The 20,308-nt window shown below is 44.2% G+C and overlaps 1 protein-coding gene across 2 annotated transcripts in view; it reads left to right on the forward strand.

The window, feature by feature from the left end:
• Nucleotides 1-20,308, forward strand: part of CCNYL1 (cyclin Y like 1) — a 261,805-nt gene that overhangs the window by 146,981 nt on the left and 94,516 nt on the right. For both annotated transcript variants that reach the window (XM_029606368.1, XM_029606367.1), the window contains exon 6: nucleotides 6,315-6,366. In XM_029606368.1, the coding sequence (XP_029462228.1) occupies nucleotides 6,315-6,366 (52 nt within the window). The remainder of the gene's footprint in view (nucleotides 1-6,314; nucleotides 6,367-20,308) is intronic.

The raw sequence follows: 20,308 nt of genomic DNA on the forward strand, positions 1-20,308 counted from the left end.
ACCGATGTGATATGTATTTGGTACATGAACGCTGGTATAGAAAAATTCAAAATAAATAAATAAAAGTTCTCTAGCTCTGAAAGATTGAATCTTTCTGACATATGGAGTTCCTGTGCCACTTCATGTGCTCAAGTCACCTCTGTCTTTTTTTTTTTTTTGTCTACTGAAGTGTCCTAAGACAATTTTTTTTTCTGCACTCTGTTGCTGTCATCACTTTTTTTTTTTTTGGCCAGGTTTTTCCAAATGATTCTTTTAACTTCAATTCTTCATCCTCTTGTTTACAAGCAAAAAAAATTATTCTATTTTTATTTTTCTCCTCATGTCTGATTTGGTTAAGACTCCTAAGGTGGGAAAAACACCATTTAAATTTTGCTAAATGCAAACAAAAAATGGACAATCAATGTTCACAAGAACATAAGGCTTGCCATACTGGGTCAGACCAAGTGTCCATCAAGCCCGCAGTATCCTGTTTCCAGCAGTGGCCAAGCCAGGTCACAACTACCTGGCAGGATCCCAAGCTGCTTATCCCAAGAATAAGCAATAGATTTCTGCAACTCTACCTTAATGGTTAATGAACTTTTTCTCCAGGACCTTGTCCAGACCTTTTTTTGAATGTAGCTATGCTAATAGCTTTCACCACATCCTCTGGCAACGAATTCCAGAGCTTAATTGAGTTGAGTAAAAAAAAATGTTCTCATTAGTTTTAAATGTATTACCCAGTAACTTCATTGTGTATCCCCTGGTTTTTGTATTTTTTCGAAAGCTTAAACAACTGATTGTCCATTCCTCTCATTTTATAGACCTCTATCATATGTCTCCTCAGCCATCTGTTCTCCAAGCTGAAGAGTCATAACTTCTTTAGCTTTCTTCATAAGGGAATTGTTCCATCCCTTTTATCATTTTGTTCACCCTTCTCTGTACCTTTTCTAATTCTGCTATATCTTTCTTGAGATATGGTGACCAGAACTGAACACAATACTCAAGATGAGGTCGCACCATTGAGCAATATAAAGGCATTATGATGATGATCTGTTTTAATCTCCATTCCTTTCCTAATAATCCCTAGCATTCTATTTGCTTTCTTGGCTGTTGCTGCACACTAAGCTAGAGATTTCAATGTTTTTTCTACGATGATACCTAGATTCTTTTCCTGAGTGGTGATTCCTAATGTGGAACCTTGCGTGTTGTAGCTATAATGCATCACTTTACACTTGTTTACATTAAATTTCATTTGCCATTTGTATGCCCAGTCTCCCAGTTTTGCAATGTCCTCTTGCAATTTCTCTCAATCCTCTCGTGATTTGACAACTTTGAATAATTTTGTGTCATCGGCAAATTTGATCACCTCACTTGTTCCTGTTTCCAGGTCGTTTAGAAATATATTAAAAATCATTGGTCCCAGAACAGATCCTTGGAGCATGCCACTGTTCATCTTTTTCCTTTGGGAAAATTTACCATTTAGCCCTACTCCTGTTTTCTCTTTTAATCAGTTGGCAATCCACAATAAGACATTGCCACCTATCCCATGACTTTCCAATTTCCTAAGAAGTCTCTCATGAGGGACTTTGTCAAATGCTTTCTGGAAATCCAGATACACTATATCAACTGGCTCATCTTTATCCACATGTTTGTTTATGCCCTCAAAATAATGTAGCAAATTTGTGAGGCAAGATTTTCCCTTGCCTAAATCCATGTTGGCTTTGGCCCATTAAACTATACTTAGCTATTATGTTCAACAGTTTTGTTCTTTAAGATAGTTTCTACCATTTTCCTGGCACAGACGTCAGATTCACTGGTCTGTAATTTCCTGATCACCCCTTGATCATCTTAAAAATTGGCATTATATTTGCAACCCTTCAATTTTCAGGTACAGTATGTTATTGATAATTTACAAATTTCCAATAGCAGGCCTGCAGTTTCATTTCTCAGTTCTTCCAGCACTCTGAGATGTATACCAACTGGTCCAGGTGATTTGCGACTCTTCGGTTTGTCAATTTGACCTAGTACATCTTCCAGGTTCACTGAGATTTGTTTTAGTCCTCTAAATCATCACCTTTGAATATCATTTCTGACATGGGTATATCTTGCATCTTCCCCAGTGAATGCTGAAGCAAAGAATTTAGTGTCTCTGCTATGGCTTTGTCACCCCTAAATGCTCCTTTTACCCCTTGACCATGTAATGCTGCTTCTGACTCCCTTGCAGGCTTTTACATCAAATGTACCTCTTTATCAGTGCTTTGTGTTTAACTTGCCAGTGCTTATACTGTTTCATGTTTTCTTTATTCAGATCCCTTTTCCATTTTTTTGAAAGATGTTCTTTAAGATAGTATAGCCTTTCACCTCACCTTTCACCCATGCCTGTAATCGTTTAGCCTTCTTTCCACCTTTTCTAATGCATGGAATATATCTGTTCTGGGCTTCCAAGATGGTATTTTTAAATCACATCCATGCTTGAGCTAAACTCTTAATCTTTGCAATTGCTCCTTTCAGTTTTTTCCCAACCATTTTCCTCATTTTATCAGTCACCTTTTTGAAAGTTAAATGTTATTGTCGTAGACTTCTTTTTTGTGCTCCCTCCAATTAAGTCAAATTTGATAATTACTCCTGGGGGAATTCTGTGCAAAAAAAATAAAATTCTGCATATTTTATATTGATCAAAATAACACAATTTATATGATACTTAGTATTACATTTTAAATTAATACAGAATAAAGTTAATTAAAGATGATGAGCTTTAAATATTTTGAGCAGAATTTCCTTATAAATTCACTGTAAGAGTGTCCCTTCCACTCGCTCTCCCTACTCCCCTGGCCACTTTGCCCTCCCAGGGCCCATCTCCTCCACCTGCCAATATTTCTCCCCTCCACCTCTAGGCTCAACCCCTTTCACTCTATCACCACTCCCAGAATTTAACCCTGTTCTCAGTACTGCCCCTCACATAGGCTCCTTCTGTCCCTCTCTTTCTTTCTCACACACATGCTCCCTCTCTCTAGTACACATGCTCTCTCACTCTCTTGCACGTACACACATCCTCTCATAGAAGGTCCTTCTCTCTTGCATACACATCCACACAAGCTCCCTTTCTGTCTCACACATACACCGTCACACAGGCTACCTATGTGAATCTCATGCACCCCTTCAGCCAGGCTCTCTTTCACACTTACACAATCCCTTCACACAGGCTAGCACCTTCACATACACTCGATCCCTTTTTCGTACACACCAGCTCCCAGTCTCTCACACATACATACTCCTTCACATTCTCCTCATATAGGCTCCTGCTCTCTCCCCCTCTCCTCCCGCTCTCTTTCACACACACACACACACACACACACACACACACCTCTGTACACACATTCACTCTCACTAGGGCCGCCTTCTAGGCTGCGAGCGAAGCACGGCCCGCAGCACACGGGGGCCTTCATTTTCACTGTGAACGGCGCGCTCCATTCGTGGTATGCCAGGACCTTCATCTTAAAATATAAATAGGAACTGTGTAAATATGATGTAGTAATCAAAATAATAAATTCATATGAACATCATAAATGAATAGCTGTTTAGTAAGAATGTGATACCTCATATGATATTCGAGCCTCCCACAATTTCTATGAGAGTGCTCACTTCAAAAGTGTCAATAAGTACAGCGTTAACCAAAGTATCGAGAGGTGGTTTAACGCAAAAATGGCGTTAACCAAAGTGCTGAAAAATGGTTTAACGCAAACTGACCTTATTTATAATCATCGGTATCAACATTCAGGATTTTATATTTTACAATTTTTTAAATATTATATTCGTTAATTATAAAGACAGATCACTTATCCTTATGCGCAGCGTAGAACGGTGACAGCTTTTTCCTGTAACACCAGCAGAGACCCGACACGTCCGTGTTTCGTGGACTTCTTCAGGGGTACAAAGTTAAAGCGGTGTCTACGATGAAAATCAAACAGAATTGATTGCAATTTATATTCACCATTGAAGATAATGACCAAAAGTCACCAGCGCTGTAGGCATACATTTTAAAGTCTGTCCCAAAGCATAACGCTATAACGTGATCACAGCTTTAAGAATTAAGCAGGACCCGCCATTAAATAACCGCGCTTTATTTAAAGAGATACTTCAGATATCAACAGACCAATCAGAAAGGGAGGAATTGAATGAGCCAATCGGCAGCTAGAATAATGACCACTCGATGCTGTCATTAAGACCTGCTGGAGTTTCTGTTGCAAGGGTGAAAATCCACCATTGCTCGTGATAGTTGAGGTGACTCATGACATCACCCCCCTCTTATACTTGTGTGCACCTGTTCCAATACTGTCCACTGAAGTTGATCAAATGTGTGTGATTGAAGACAATGTTTAACAATGGGCGCTTCAATACTGGCAGTGTTAATGCGTCATGAGTCACCTCAACTATCGCGAGCAATGGTGGATTTTCACCCTTGCATGTATGCCTTGAGGAGGTTTCCCCCCCCCCCCTCCCCAACTCTTTGTAATTGTCTGCCATGTATCCATGAACATTTATCACTTAACTGGAAGACTTTCCACGCCATCTTTTCCTTGCCACACAATGCACGGTTAAATGCATCATCTTGAAGTTCATGAATCTGAGAGCCAACAAAAACACCTTCCTTTTTCTTAGCTTCACTTAGCCTTGGAAATTTACCAGAAGGCCGTGTTAGTTTTGTTCATGGCCTTGCCTTAGTTCATCAGACCCAGCTTGGTGTACAAGGGAGGTAACAAAGATGTATAGTAGTCATTTCTGATTTAATTTGAGATCCTTTCCCTACTTAACTCACTTATCCTCCACAATTCCCAAGTCAAAGGTCTTATATACTGACTCAGTAGCATATCTTAAAAACTAAAACCAATCATCAATTTTAAGCATTTTCATTCTCGGTGACCCAGATTTAGTAAAGTTTGACTACATTCATTTTGGAAGCATTTTGGTTGCAGACCAGAAAACAGCCCATTTCCATGAGTAAAACAGCTGAATGACAGTCATTTTAAGGAGAGTCTAAAAACAGATGTGGTGGTGGTAAAAAGCTTACACATTTTCCCAACAGTGTGTAATCCCCCCCTCTCATTTATATCTAATACTTTAAGCACAAAATAGAAAGGGAGTTTAGAAAAAACACCTAAAGAAGTAGAGTAGAGAGAAACAACTTGTTGTTTTCAACAATTGAGTTAATACTGCAATTTTAAACTCATAATAGGGAGTATGACTCAAAATACTTGGAATGGGGATCTTGAATCTTTACAAGCTTTTCACATTCTTGGTCTTATTTTTGTATGTGCACAAAGGTAAAACAAGTATGTATCCTCCGAGGTAGTCACTGTACTCTGCTGAATATGTTCAAAGTTTGGAGTAGAAAGTAACATTCAGAAAGTTTTAGGACATGGACTTTAGGCATCTTATAACATGCATGTAGATCTTTCAGATATATGGAGTTTGATATCTCTATAGTTAGATGTTGGTGCTGTATGGTGTATTGTACTGTTTGGGCAAGTGACTTATCACTGGGTGCATTTGACTCTACCAGATAGTACCTCCGCTTAGATTTGTATTGCTGTCTGCAGAAGCTTCCAGTCTGGGGCATTCTTTACTATGTCATGTTATACTCAGAATAAGTTGAAGTGTACACTTGTAGTGTAATACAAAGTATGTATGTTTCATGGTCATTTTATGTCAGTGTCCAGTTTGCCTTTTCTCTCTTTGTGACTGAGTATCCTGGATGTGATGGCACTTTGGGTATCTGCAGGCTCGGGAAGCATGGGTCTGTGGCTTTGGTAGAGCTTATTATTAACTCTCCCTAGATATACTTCATGCATATGGCCAGAGTTAAGAGTGAGGAAGTGGCAGTTTCCACTAGCTCTTTGATGCCCCCACTTTTCCTACCACATGGATCTGGGGCTCTTTCCTGCTAATCAGATTGGCCAGTATTTGACAATAGTGCTTTTTCATCAGAAAGACTCACCTATTAACTCTAGCAATTCTGTTCACAGAAGGAGATCCCTGTTCTAAGTTTGAAACTTGTGAATACAAGCACCAGTTAAGACTTCTACCTTGAAAACTTGGTGATTGGCCCTATTGTTCAGCAGTTTCAGACTTGCACTAATTCACTCTTTTGTGTGTGTGCTACCATGTGTTGTCAATGCATTTGTACTTTTCTGTGCTTTTACTTTTAATAGCTCTTCCTATTATTCATTTAAAACTAACCCTTATGAGCACATACCAAAAATGACAGAAAAACTATACTGTGAACATTAATATCCTATTAAGCTTCCTTTAGTGAACCATATCATCTTATTTTACAGAGACTCTGAAAGATCTTTGAATATTTTTGATGAAAAATTGCACCCTCTGACGGTAAGTTTCTTTAAAAATTTCATTAAACAAAGAAAAAACCCACAAGCTTAAGTATATTTAAATGCATTCTCAGTTGATTATTTCTTGACTTGAGGTTTACAGTGCATTCAGAAAGTATTCAGACCCCTTCACTTTTTCCACATTTTGTTACGTTACAGCCTTATTCTAAAACAAATATGCATTTTTTCCATCCTCAGTCTACACACAATACCCCATAATGACAAAGCGAAATCAGTTTCTTTGAAATTTTTGCAAATTAATTAAAAAAACAAAACCCTGAAATATCACATATACACAAGTATTCAGACTCTATGCTATGATACTTAGTTGAGCTCAGGTGCATCCTGTTTCCATTGATCATCCTTGTTTCTCCAACTTGATTGGAGTCCACCTGTGATAAATTCAATTGATTGGACATGATTTGGAAAAGCATACACCTGTCTATATAAGTTCCCATAGTTGACAGTGCATGTCAGAGCAAACTTAAAGCCATGAAGTCAAAAGAATTGTCTGTAGACCTCTGGGACAGGATTGAGTCAAGGTACAGATCTGGGGAAGGGTAAAAAAATTGCTGCAGCATTGAAGGTCCTGAAGAACCACAGTATCCTCCATCATTCTTAAACGGAACAAGTTCAGCACCACTAAGACTCTTCCTAGAGCTGGCTGCCCACCAAAACTGAGCAATCAGGTGAGAAGTGCCTTGGTCAGGGAGGTAATCAAGAACCTGATGGTCACTCTGGTAGAGCTGTGGAGAGGGGAGAACCTTCCAGAAGGACAAACATCTCTACAGCACTCCTCCAATCAGGCCTTTATGGTAGAGGGGCCAGATGGAAGCCATGTCTCAGTAAAATGACACATGATAGCCCACATGGAGTTTGCCAAAAGGCAGTTAAATTCTGCTCAGAGCAATAGAAACAAGATTCTCTGGTCTGATGAAACAAAGATTGAACACTTTGGCCTCAAATGCCAATCGTCATGTCTGGAGGAAACCAGGCACTGCTCATTACCTAACAAATACCATTCCTACCCTGAAGCATGGTGGTGGCAGCATCATGCTGTGTGGATGTTTTTCAGCTGCAGGAACTGGGAGACAGGCCAGGATCATGGAAAAGATGAATGGAGCAAAGTACAGAGAGATCCTTGATTGAAAACCTGCTCCAGAGCACTCTGGACTTCAGATGGGTGGTGATTTGCCTTCCAACAGGACAATGACCCTAAGTACACAGCCAAGGCAGTGCAGGAGTGGCTTTTTCACAAGTCTGTGAATGTCCTTGAATGGCCGAGACTTGAACCCAAACATCTCTAGAGAGACAACTTGAGAGGATCTGCAGAGAAGAATGGAAGAAAATACACAAATCCATGTGTGCCAAGATTTCAGCATCATACCCAAGAAGACTTGAGGCTGTAATCCCTCCAAAAGGTGCCTCAACAAAGTACTGAGTAATGCTTCTGAATATGTAACTGAAATATCACATTTACATATGTTTTGTTTTTCTTTTTTAGTTTGCACAAATTTCTACAAATCTAATTTTGCTTTCTCATTATGGGGAACTGTGTAGTCTGAGGAGGGAAAAAATGCATATTTTAAAATAAACCTGTAACGAAACAATGTGGAAAAAGTGAAGAGGTTTGAATACTTTTTGAATGGCACTGTATGTGACTTCCCTGGAACAGAATTGACATGCCCTCTGTGTGAAATTTCAAAAGGTGTTTCTCAGTCTCCTGGAGAAAATAATCCCCATTGTAGTCTGTTTCCAGATTTGCCCTAGTAGAAATCTGTATTTACCCTGCAAAAAAGCATAGCAGTATCAGGTATAATATTAGAAACATTTTGTGCAAACTGTGCAGTAATGGGATAACACTCTGGTGTTCGAACTGGCTGCTGAGTCTTGACATTGTCATTGATTGATCTCTTGCCCCCTATTTCCACCCCATCCACTATGTATAGAGCTATGCAGTTTACTTGTGTTACAACTTGCATTTGGCATGCTGGCTCACTGTTTCTATCCTACTTTATTTTATTCAGTATTCTGTGGTATCCACTGGATTAGGCAAATCCAGGATTGTGAGCAGTAAATCGTTACCACCCAGTCTACCCTGATTTAAAGTCCATTCTATTTTCTTTCCTGTGGCTTTTAACATATTGATTCTTTTACACTTTTTAAATTGAATCTGTTATCAATTATAAGTTTATGCTATAGGTGGTATTTCTTATTTAGGGGTGTCACCATTTGTGTTTGATGTACCTATAGCAAGGCAAACAGTTCTGGTGAATCAATGTCTGGGCAAGGACACTAATATAATAAGACACCAGCAGTGTGTATGAATGTATTACAAAGCACAAATGAATTGTGCATCTGTAAATGCAGTTTTTTGCTATTTGGATAGCTATTAACAAGAAAAGAGCTCTAGCAATATCTGACTCCTAACCCATGGCATAAAGTCTGACTGTAAAAGGAGAGCAGATGACTGAAAACAGGGGCATACACTGTGCTACCAGTCTAGGGAAGAAAAGTACTATTGAATTATAAAGATTCTGCAGTGCTAAGCCAGTTGCTCAGTTGGTGATACACCCTTTGTCTCTTATTCTTGAAATGGTATTGGTATACACAGTGAAAAATTTGTAGGTGCTTTATAGTAAAATATCACTGAGTGTATCTCAAGACCATTGCTGCAAACAGTTGGGTAACCTCACACTACTCATCTTCTAGTTCTTAGTCAAATCTGCATGCAGCACCAGTCTTACAGTAAAAGACACTGTCAACAGCACCTGCTAACTTACAGGCCAATGCAATATCAGCCCACATTAAACAACTGCTCATGATGAGCGCCTGCTCCCTTAACTCGTACTGATCCACCTCTCCAGGGCACCCAATGCAAAATGCAAATGGGCTGCTGCGGCAAAAAGGGAGGTACTAGGGGAAATTGTGCAACCCTAGTGCCTCCTGTGCAGCAGATGCCTGGGAAAGGTGACTGTCAATGTTAGAGCATCCGTTTTCTTAATCTGTGCACAGCCATAGGTTAGGAAAATGGACTCTCGTTAATTGAGCGTCCCTTTTCCTAACCTGCTGGCGCCCCCCCCCTTTTTTTTTTTGTCCCGGGGCATTCTTCTTTTTTAGCTCCTCCAACTTAATATCACCACAATATTAAATCGGAGGAAGTACAGGAAAGCAGTATTTTCTGCTTTTTCTGTACACTTTTTGGGCTACTCCAAACTTAACACCTGATCAGGGCAGATGTTAATTTTGGTGAGTAAAAATGTGCACGTTGGGTGCACTTTTTTTTTTTGGCATCAGGGAGAATAGATAATAGCCTTGGACACGCTAACCCTCGTTTTGCATCAGGGGTTATGAACGCACGTCCAAAAGCATCCAATCGCCCTGCACCTGCAGCCAGCACATGGTATTGCATCGGCCTATTATAGAATAACCCAAGACCAGATGTGTGTGTGTGTGTGTGTGTTGAAAGAATAGCTTACTTTCTTGAAAAAGTGGGTTGAACCCATATGAATGTTTGCATGCATTATTGCAACTTAAATCTATTTTATTAATTCAGACAGCATTATATAAATCATATCCCAAGAAGTTGAAAGAAAAAATTGTATTTCTTCATCAACAAGCGGATATGAATCAGCCATAACATGTAAATGAGGTCATCAGAGTTCATCAACCATGGGACCCATCTCTCAGATGAGTAAAAGTTTACTAAGCATACGCAAGAGTTCACGCATGCAGCCTCTTCATCCCACTTGGTTTTTCTCTGTCCGGGCTATGGCATGAAGGTGTTCCCGGTCTCGCTACTTTAGATTTTGCTAGGGCTGATTCTTTGACCTTATTCTGATGCGTACCTTTTTGTTTTTGCCATTACTTCGGCAGCCCCCAGACTTTTTCAGTTCTCCCTTTTTCCCCTCCCCCCCCCCCCCCCCCCCCCCCAAAAGGAAAAGCCTAAGGCCAAGAAGACTCGTTAGCAGTTTTAAGGCCTCCATTTGTAGGTGCCGGATATCCATTACAGATTCTCATTCTGTTAGGTGTTGCTGTCTGGACCCCCAATTATGATACTTCCAGCTGCTGTAATTGTAGTAGGATGTCCCCAAATGCACAATGGCAGTACACCAAGAAAATGGGGGCCCGGTGGGAGGCAATTGAATATGAGCCTGCAGCCTCGGTGTGAGTGCAGCAGAAAACAGTTTCTCTCAACGCAAGGTGTCAACACTCATGGTGCAAGAAGTCAAAGCAAAATTATTTTCCTCTGTGGCGCCAGTTCTCAGATCTGTCATATGTCAGGGATTGAGCATGATGCAGAAGATTAAGGAGCTGACTGAAGCATGGAGAAAGGTGCTGAGGAGGTGTGAGGGATAAGGGGCCATATTCTTCAGCACTGAAAAAACCAGCACTGTTTGTGCAGGGCTCCACTGGTGTAGATCTGTCCTTGACCCTGAGGTGGGATATTATCTCCTCATCATAAGTGCCATCATTTATGGCATGGAAGATCCTTGCAGCGCCCAGCCATCTGTTTAATCTGGATCTGACGAAGACCAGATTGCCATCCATTTCTTTGGCACTGAGCACCTCCTTGGTGCACTCTGCTATGGCTGTTTGCTTGGAATAGTTCACATGGATGCACAAGAGTCCTGCTATAGTGCAGAAAGAAGTTGCACCTGCCAGCAAGAGGTCCATGTGTAGAGCATTTGAGCAAGCAGCTTCTACAGCTATAATTGCAGTGCTACTGATATCTGCAATCCTTAGTGAGAATGAATAGACTGGGTTTCTGAAAAGGATCTCCTCCAACTCCAGCACAAAAGATCCCCTCAGCCTGTGGGAGCCCAGCTGGTCTGAGCCAGCGAAGAATATATTTGCATCCTTAAACCCTAAAAACTAGAGAGGGAGATTGGAACCTCTTCATTCCTTCCACCCACCCCAAACAGTATAATCCATCTCTTCCAGGGCAGTACCTTCTTGAATCAGAAGGGGAAGAAGTAAGGTCACTTTATTCTGAGGTTCTGCCAAATGTTTCCCCCTTGGGCCATTGGAGGTCCCCTCTTTAGTCTCCAGCAGGATCATGGCTCAGTGTACTTCCATGGTCGGAGGGAATGACAAATCCATAGCGATTCCTTCAGCTCCCCTACTGGACTTTCTTCAGTAAACCTCTCTTCCTAAGGAGTTCTGCTACTCACATTGTTTTGGATGAGTTGGCGAGAACATTGGCCATTCACTTCTGAAGAGGAAGACCAAGAGCAGATATATTCAGATTTCAGTTTCTTCAATCTCCAGTAGACTCTGTCATTTCAGTGCATATATTCAGACATGCAAATGAAGATGTGGCAGGCAGACGTCGTCTTACTTGAACTAAAATATGGGGTCCAGGTCTCCCCAGATTTTGGAGTGGTCCAGCTGGTGCACAGCTCTTTGGTGGTAGAAATGGTGTCGAAACTTGCAAAGTGCACTTATGATCATTCTAACATGCCTTGGTGGAAAGATCCAAAGGCATTGGATATATTTGGGGGAAAAGTCTTCAAAGATTCAATGGTGAGCCCTTGGATCATGATTCATCAGCTGTACATAGTGCAGTATTTCAGTGAATGTTTGTAAAAGTTGAAGTCAATGATGGAATCGTGACACTCAGAACATGCAGACTTTCGTTGAACATAAAGGAGTGTGAGAAGCATTTCGCCTGCTTTGTGTACAGTTTTTGACACCACAGCCAGGACTTCATTTGCTTCCATAGGAGATTGAAGATTAGCATTGTTAATTTTGTTTAATTAATCACCTTTCTTAAAAAAGATAATTAAGGCAATGAATGATAGGTTAGCAAAGCACAAATTAACAAAATATACAATTGTCGCACAAAAAAAGTTAATATATTTAAAATGAAATATGTATGCGAGTGGCCTTTGTGAAGATATGAATGACCATCTGGCAATGACCCTACAGTCATTACTGGCAGCTGAGGGATTAGCTGGCTGCAGCCTGACAGTAGTTCTTTTCCTACAAATGTCGTTTTTTTTTTTGTTTTTGTTTTTTTTTTTTACATCCCTTATGCCCTTGTCAGCATGGAGCTCAGTCTACTCTTTGGTAGCAGCAGCAGCTGTCCACTAGAGGTCAGCAGAGGGAAAGTCCTCAGCCGAAGGCCCAGCAACAGTTGCAGCTTAAACTGGGAGCAGTTTTTGATGTCCTAGAGGTCTGCCTGCTTTTGGTGGGGGAGGGGAAGAATCCAATCCTTCTTTCAAGAGTAAGTTTGTATCATAGCAAAGTGGTGGATCCTGAAAATTGTGGCGTATGGCTCTTCTTAGATTTGTCCTCCTCTGACCCATATTCAGTTCCTACCACCCCATCTCAATATCTGCCCAGCTGCAGCTGGAGGTAGTCACTCTTTCAACATAAGATAATTGAGCTTGTCCCAGCACATGAGCATGGACAAGGGATTATATGCCTGGTAACGTCTGAGTGGGTTAGAGACATATTCTGGACTTGTGGAGGCTAGAGGAATTGACTCGAGAGGTTCAAAATGAAACGGTTAGGGCTGTTCAGCTTGGAGAAGAGACGGCTGAGGGGGGATATGATAGAGTTCTTAAACAAGTAGATATGAATCGGTTATTTACACTTTCGAATAATAGGACTAGGGGGCATTCCATGAAGTTAGCAAGTAGCACATTTAAGACTAATTGGAGAAAATGTCCTAGCGTGTAGCAGATGGATTCAGGACCAATGGGTATAGTGTGCTCCTGATAGCAGTTGGAGACGGATCAGATTTCAATCTGACGTCAGCCCTAGTACATATACCCCTGCAGGAAGCCCTGCTCTTCAGTATTTTCTGTCTCCTCCAGAGCAGTTCGGGACTCTATACACGCTTACACAGCGTTTAAAGTATTCTAACCAAAGAAATCCAAAACAAAGAAGAAAACTTACCTTTACAGACGAGCCCTGCTCTCCTGCGGTGATACCTATGGGTGCCCCCCCCCTCCCCCCCAGTCGAGATTCCTGAGGTGATTTCCATGATCCCTCAGATGTAGGCCTCGGTCTGGCAGCCGGCTCCCGGCGTGGACTTAGCCCCAGGCTAAGAGGCAGCGGGTGCAACTTCGAGCACAGCGGTGAAGGTACTTTTCCCTCTCCCCCCGTGGCCGGAGACCGCCCGGGACGAGACCGGGAAACGCAGAGACAAGGTAAGGTAGAAAACTTCCTAAAAGTCTCCAGTCTCCGAGGCTCGAATAACCGCACAGATTGCTAGCCGCCGTCAGTGCTACCCGGTTGATCAGTCCTATCTGGGCTAGACCCTGGACAGACACGAGGGTCCTCCCACGTGGAGACCCTCCGAGGTGATAGCCATATTGCTCATGTGATCGCCATCGCCATTTCCACTTGATCGCCGCCCTGTCTGCCGATTCGATCTGTGCGCACAGAGGCGAGCTGTGCACACACCAGCATGCGCACAAGGGCGCCGGGCGCACAGCCCCACACAACTGTGCCGGGCGCATAAGTAAACCCATGTGCACAGCGGCACGCGCATCCAACCTACACACACAACTTTGGCGCACCCGGAGTGCATAACTAAGCCTCCCGGCGTACACTTGAACGCACAAACCAGAGTTTTCTGCAATCCTACACACACAAACCACTGGACAAAAATACTCAGGGCCTCTGCCCAGCATGCCACATCAGAGCTGCGCAGCACGGCCCTGTGTCTACAGTGTGAGGAGGCTCTGGGTGAACCAGGCCAAGGTCCTCTCCAGACAGCACTGGGATCCGGATCCACTGACAGTACACCAGATCTGGCTACCCCCGGCAGAAGCTTCCTTCAAACGGGGCTCCCCGGGGACATGGTGCCTCTCAATTTAGACCCAGCATCTTTCTCCTGGGTAGAATTCTTCAAAGGCCTACATACCTTTGTCCACATGCAACCGGCGCCCCCGTTGACAGCCACAGCCTGCCCCAGAGGACCCGAACATCCCAGGACCCTCTAAGCTCAGAGAAGTGCCCCTCCCACCTCAAAGCCTCAACTCTGGGGACACGGACACCTCGGATGAGGATCAAGACTCCCTGGAGGAAGGGGAAATCCCTCCAGGAATGGAACTTTACCGAACCATGAGGCGTTTCTTCGCTAAAGACGAACTATCAGACCTAGTGGTTCACAGCCTGAAAGAGCTTGCTATCCCAGGCACAAGTGCCACAGGGGAACCGAAGACGAACCCCTCTCCTTGAGGGACTCCGTCAGGCCTCCCATCATTTCCCTTTGCAGCAGGCCGTTCAACAGCTGATTGACCTGGAATGGGAGGCTCCGGAGGCCACGTTCAAGGGGGGGCAGACCCTGGCAGCCCTCTACCCCCTGGATCCCGCTGCCAAAGACCACCTGACATTCCCTAAAGTGGATGCCATGGTCTGTGCGTCTCAAAGCACACTACCATCCCAGTCGAGGGAGGAGCGGCACTCAAGGATGCCCAGAACAGACGTCTCGAATCCATCCTTAAAAAGTCATTCGACGTTTCAGCTATGTCACTACAGATCGCGGCCTGCTGTGCCGTGGTGACACGTGCCTGCTTATCAAAGACCAGGTACGCACCACACCCGTCTGAGCACTAGAACCAGCATATCATTCCTCATGGATGCGACCTCTGACCTGGTGCGCACCGCAGCCAGAGGAGTTTTGTCCGTTGTGGCAGCCAGAAGACAACTCTGGCTCCGAAGCTGGTCAGCCGACGTGATGTCCAAAACGAGACTCACGAGAATGCCCTTTAAGGGAAACCACCTGTTCGGAAGCAACCTGGAGAAGTTAGCCGACAAATGGGGCGAATCCCCAGTACCGCGGCTACCGGAGGACAAGAACAAGAGAAGCCAGCGCCCCTCCCCCCGAACATCTAAGGGTGGGGGATCACAGCGCTTCAAACAGTACAGAAGTACATATCAAGCATCTTTCCCCGCAGGCAGGGGCCAGTCCTTTCGGAACAAACACAACAAAAGGGGAGCCGGCGCTGGTACAGGCCCTAGCCTCACCCTCCAATGAAGATCAGCCGACCCATCCACAGGAAGAAGCCATAGGGGGCAGGCTTGCTCTATTCTACCAAAGATGGGTCGAGATAACTTCGGACAAGTGGGTCCTAACTATCATTCGAGAGGGATATTATCTGGACTTCCACAACATCCCTCCGGACAAGTTTGTGAATCTCCCTGCCACAACCCTTTCAAGAGGGTGGCAGTGGAATCTACACTGACCAAATTGCTCGACTTAAAGGCCATAACGCCGGTGCCCACGCAACAAGAAAATACGGGCACTATTCCATCTATTTTATTGTTCCCAAGAAAGATGGTATGTTCTGGCCCATCCTGGACCTAAAGTCCGTCAACCGCCACCTGAGGGTAACTCGCTTCCGCATGGAAACCCTGTGCTCGGTCATAAGGGCGATACAGCCGGGAGAATTTCTCACATCCCTGGATCTGTCAGAAGCCTACCTACACATCCCGATCCATCACAAGCATCAGGGTTTTTACGCTTCGCAATCCTGGACCACCACTACCAGTTCCGGGCACTACCCTTCGGGTTAGCCACAGCATCCCGAACGTTCACCAAAATCATGATTGTAGTGGCGGCGACACTGAGGAAAGAAGAAATCCTCGTACCCCCATATCTGGACGATTGGCTGATCAGGGCAAAATCCCCAGAGGAAAGCCATCAGGCGACCACCAGAGTCAAAACTCTACTGGAGAACCTCGGGTGGGTGGTCAACACATTCAAGAGCTGTCTGCAGACCTCCCAATCTCTAGAATACCTGGGAGTCCGGTTTGACACCAGACAAGACAAGGTCATTCTGACTCCTACAAGGAGAACAAAACAGATGAACCAATTGCAAAACCTATTAAGTAGTCTTCACCCCAAGGTGTGGGACTAGCTCCAAGTCCTAGGTCTTATGACATCCACACTGGAAGTGGTCCCATGGGCGAGAGCTCACATGCGACCCCCCCCATAGCGTTCCCTACTGTCACAAAGGAATACGATGTCCCAGAATTACTCCGTTCGCCTCCAGCTCCCAGAGGAAGTTTGAACCCAGCTTACAATAGTGGCTAAAAGAAGATCATCTGAGCAAGGGAGTAAGGCCTATCCCCGCCGACCTGGATCCTGCTCACTACAGATGCGAGCCTGCAAGGGTGGGGAGCCCACTGCCAGGAACTGACCACCCAGGGGCAATGGGACAAGGAAGAGTCGGGATGGAACATCAACTGACTAGAAGCAAGGGCAGTCAGGCTAGCCTGCCTATGGTTCAGTCAGACTCCAGGGCGAATCGGTCATAGTCATGTTGGACAGTGCCACAACAGTGGCCTACATCAACCGCCAGGGAGGAACCAGGAAGACAACAGGTGTCCCTGGAAGTAGATTCCCTAATGGCGTGGGCGGAATCAAACCTACAAGAGATCTCAGCCGCCCACATCACGGGAAAAGATAACGTCACTGCAGATTACCTCAGCAGAGAAAGTCTAGACCCAGGGGAATGGAGGCTGTCGCATACAGCCTTCTAGTTGATAGTAAACAGCTGGGGAACACCAGCCATGGACCTCCTGGCAAGCCGGTCAAACGCCCAAGTTCCCAACTTCTTCAGTCGCAGATGGGAATCACAATCCCAAGGGATCGATGCTCTCGTCCAGACCTGGCCACAGGAATACCTGCTATACGTCTTCCCACCATGGCCGCTACTGGGTGGAATCATCCGCAAGATAGAACACCACAGGGGACCAGTACTTCTAGTGGCCCCGGACTGGCCAAGAAGACCGTGGTACTCAGACATGCGAAGACTACTGACAGGGAGCCCTCTCCCTCTACCTCCTCACAGGAATTTGCTCCAACAAGGCCCGATCCTCCACGAAGACCCAACTCAATTCTCTCTTACGGTCTGGCAATTGAGAGGACATGCATGAGGAAGAGCGGATACTCGGGGGCAGTGTTTGACACTTTGCTCCGAGTACGCAAGTTTTCCACATCTCTAACCTACATACGAATATGAAAAATATTCGAAGCCCGGTGTGAAGACCGTGACATCCTCCCGCGGACAGTCAAGATTCCCACGATTCTGGAATTCCTGCAGAACGGCTTACAGAAAGAGTTGTCTCTCAACTCCATCAAGGTGCAGGTGGCCGCGTTGGCCTGCTATAGAGCCAAAGTGGGGGGCTGCAGCCTAGTCTCTCACCCGGACGTCTCCCACTTCCTGAAAGGGGTCAAACAGATCCGACCACCCCTAAAGTGGCCGGTACCTTTATGGAATCTCAATCTAGTCCTATACTTCCTAGTAGAAGCCTCCTAACCTGTACAATTAAGAGACTTCCTGGACTCTCATACCAACCCCCAATAATGCTTACTACTTGGTGAATTGTGAATAAGAAGGTGGAGGATTTTCAGGATGTCTATCTTTGTGCCTGTTGCTTAAATCCTAACTCAGAACGCTCCTTGTTTCCGCTCTCCCACCTTTTCCTTTATTAAGATCGAGTATTATTAGAAATATTTTTCTTTGGAATATTTGAATTGTTATTTTCATTCATAATTGTACTCGAGAAATTTCTGTCAAGTTTGTACTTGTATATTTTTAAAATGCAATAAATTAAAAATTAAAAAAAAAAAAAAAAGAAGCCTCCTTCAGACCCACCAGCGGTCTGTCCCTCAGACTACTAACATCGAAGACTGCATTTCTAGTGGCAGTCTGTTTGGCCCGTCGCATCTCCGAGCTTCAAGCACTGTCCTGTCGAGAACCCTTCCTCAGGTTCACACCAGGATCCATACAGCTACGCATGGTCCCCTCCTTCCTCCCAAAAGTGGTTTCTCACTTCCATCTAAACCAAACCATCTTGCTGCCATCGCCATCTTAATGTCGGCAGATTCCTAGTCCGATATCTGGAAAGATCGGAATCCATACGAAAGACGGACCACCTCTTCATCCTTCACAGCAGGAAGAAACAAGGGGAAGTGTCCTCATGGGCAACCATAGCCCGCTGGATCAAAGAAGTTATCAAGACTGCCTACGTAGAGGCAGGCAAGCCTCCACCTCTACAAGTCAAGGCCCATTCCACTAGAGCCCAGGCAGTGTCCTGGGCTGAAACCAAGATGCTATCACCTGCCGAGATCTGTTGGGCGGTGACATGGTCCTCCATTCATACCTTCTCTAGGTTCTACCGCCTGGATGTTCAGGCTCGGGAGGACACAGCATTCGCAAGAGCAGTACTAAGTGGTCCACGGGCAGCCTTCCACCCGGTTTGGGAGTAGCTTTTGTACATCCCATTGGTCCTGAGTCCATCTGCTACTTGCTAGGAAATGGAGAAATTACTTACCTGATAATTTCGTTTTCCTTAGTGTAGACAGATGGACTCGGCATCCCGCCCATGGCTGCCAACAATCACGGAAACCTCGGGTGACATTTCCCCGAGAGCAAGACAAACACGGGTAAGCCAAGCTTCCCTCTAATTAGGACACCCATACCTTCCAGGTGTCGGTGTTTCTTGGTTGAAGTGCACTGGCGGTCTCCAGCTATATCCACATCAACCAGTTCAATTTAATCAAGTTAACCAAGTTATTCAAGTTGTTCTGTCACACATATATACACAATTGCTTTTCAAAGAGAATACTGAAAAGCAGGGCTTCCTGCAGGGTATATGTACTAGGGTTGACAGATTGAAATCTGATCTGTCTCCAGCTGCTATCAGGAGCACACTATTCCCATTGGTCCTGAGTCCATCTGTCTACACTAAGGAAAACGAAATTATCAGGTAAGTAATTTCTCCATTCTTTTTCACTCAATGCACAATAAAGCTCTGGAATTTGTTGCCCGAGGATGTGGTTAGTGTACTTAGTGTAGCTGTGTTCAAGAAAGGTTTGGATAAGTTCTTGGAGGAGAAGTCCATTAACTGCTATTAATCAAGTTTACTTAGGGAATAGCCACTGCTATTAATTGCATCAGTAGCATGGGATCTTCTTAGTGTTTGGGTAATTGCCAGGTTCTTGTGGCCTGGTTTGGCCTCTGTTGGAAACAGGATGCTGGGCTTGATGGACCCTTGGTCTGACCCACATGACAATTTCTTATGTTCTTATGAACTCCCTCCAGAAAATTCTTCCCATAAATTCAACTGAGTGACTGGATGCATGCATTCACATTAACTCCACCTTTTGGAAGTTCCTCAGGTTTTTGATGATATGCATTTCCAAGGCAAGGTTCTTCTTTTGGTCTCTCAGTGGCCCCTGAGAGTGATCATAAAATGCCTTGCAGTAGTGGTTGCATAGCTTCATTATCATGGAATCTGTGTATTCTTGTACCTGGATGATTGGTTTTCAACAGAACCATTTCGGATGGAAGTTCTAGAGTTCCTTGAGACAATAATTAGACTTCTCCATTCCCTGGATTTCCTGGTCAATTTCTCCAAGAACAATGAATAGACTTGCTTCAGGAAAAGAGATTCTGCCTGTCAAGAGCCACATTGCTGGTGGGCTTTCTAAGATCTTCCCCAAGTCTGAGCATCAGCATAGTTTGTCCTCATCCTCAAATATATGGTTGTAGTGGTACATATAGTTCTCTAATTTGTCTGTACATGGCTGGGCCTTCAGTGGGCCCTCTGAAGCCAGTGGGATCAGCTCTTCATATTCAGCCTAAATTCCTTCTGAAAGTGGTGCCCACTTTCCACATCAACCAAGCTATTGTTACCTACTGTCTTTTCAAAACCAAATGCGCACAAAGGAGAAAGGGCTCTCCAATACTTGGACCATCAAGCATCTCTACTGTTCATGTCCTTTGATCCCAATATATTGAGAAGATCAGTTGACAAACCTTGGCTAGCAGACTGTATAGCATACTCTTGCATGTTGACTGGCTTACAAATTACAGACTGTCAAAACTCAAGTGAGAACCAATGCAACTTCAGTAACTTATCTTGGGGCCACTTCTATTGAAGACATTTGCAAAGTTGCTACTTGGTAATCAGTT

The sequence above is a fragment of the Rhinatrema bivittatum genome, chromosome 6 (assembly GCF_901001135.1).
Source record: "Rhinatrema bivittatum chromosome 6, aRhiBiv1.1, whole genome shotgun sequence".
Taxonomy (NCBI): domain Eukaryota; kingdom Metazoa; phylum Chordata; class Amphibia; order Gymnophiona; family Rhinatrematidae; genus Rhinatrema; species Rhinatrema bivittatum.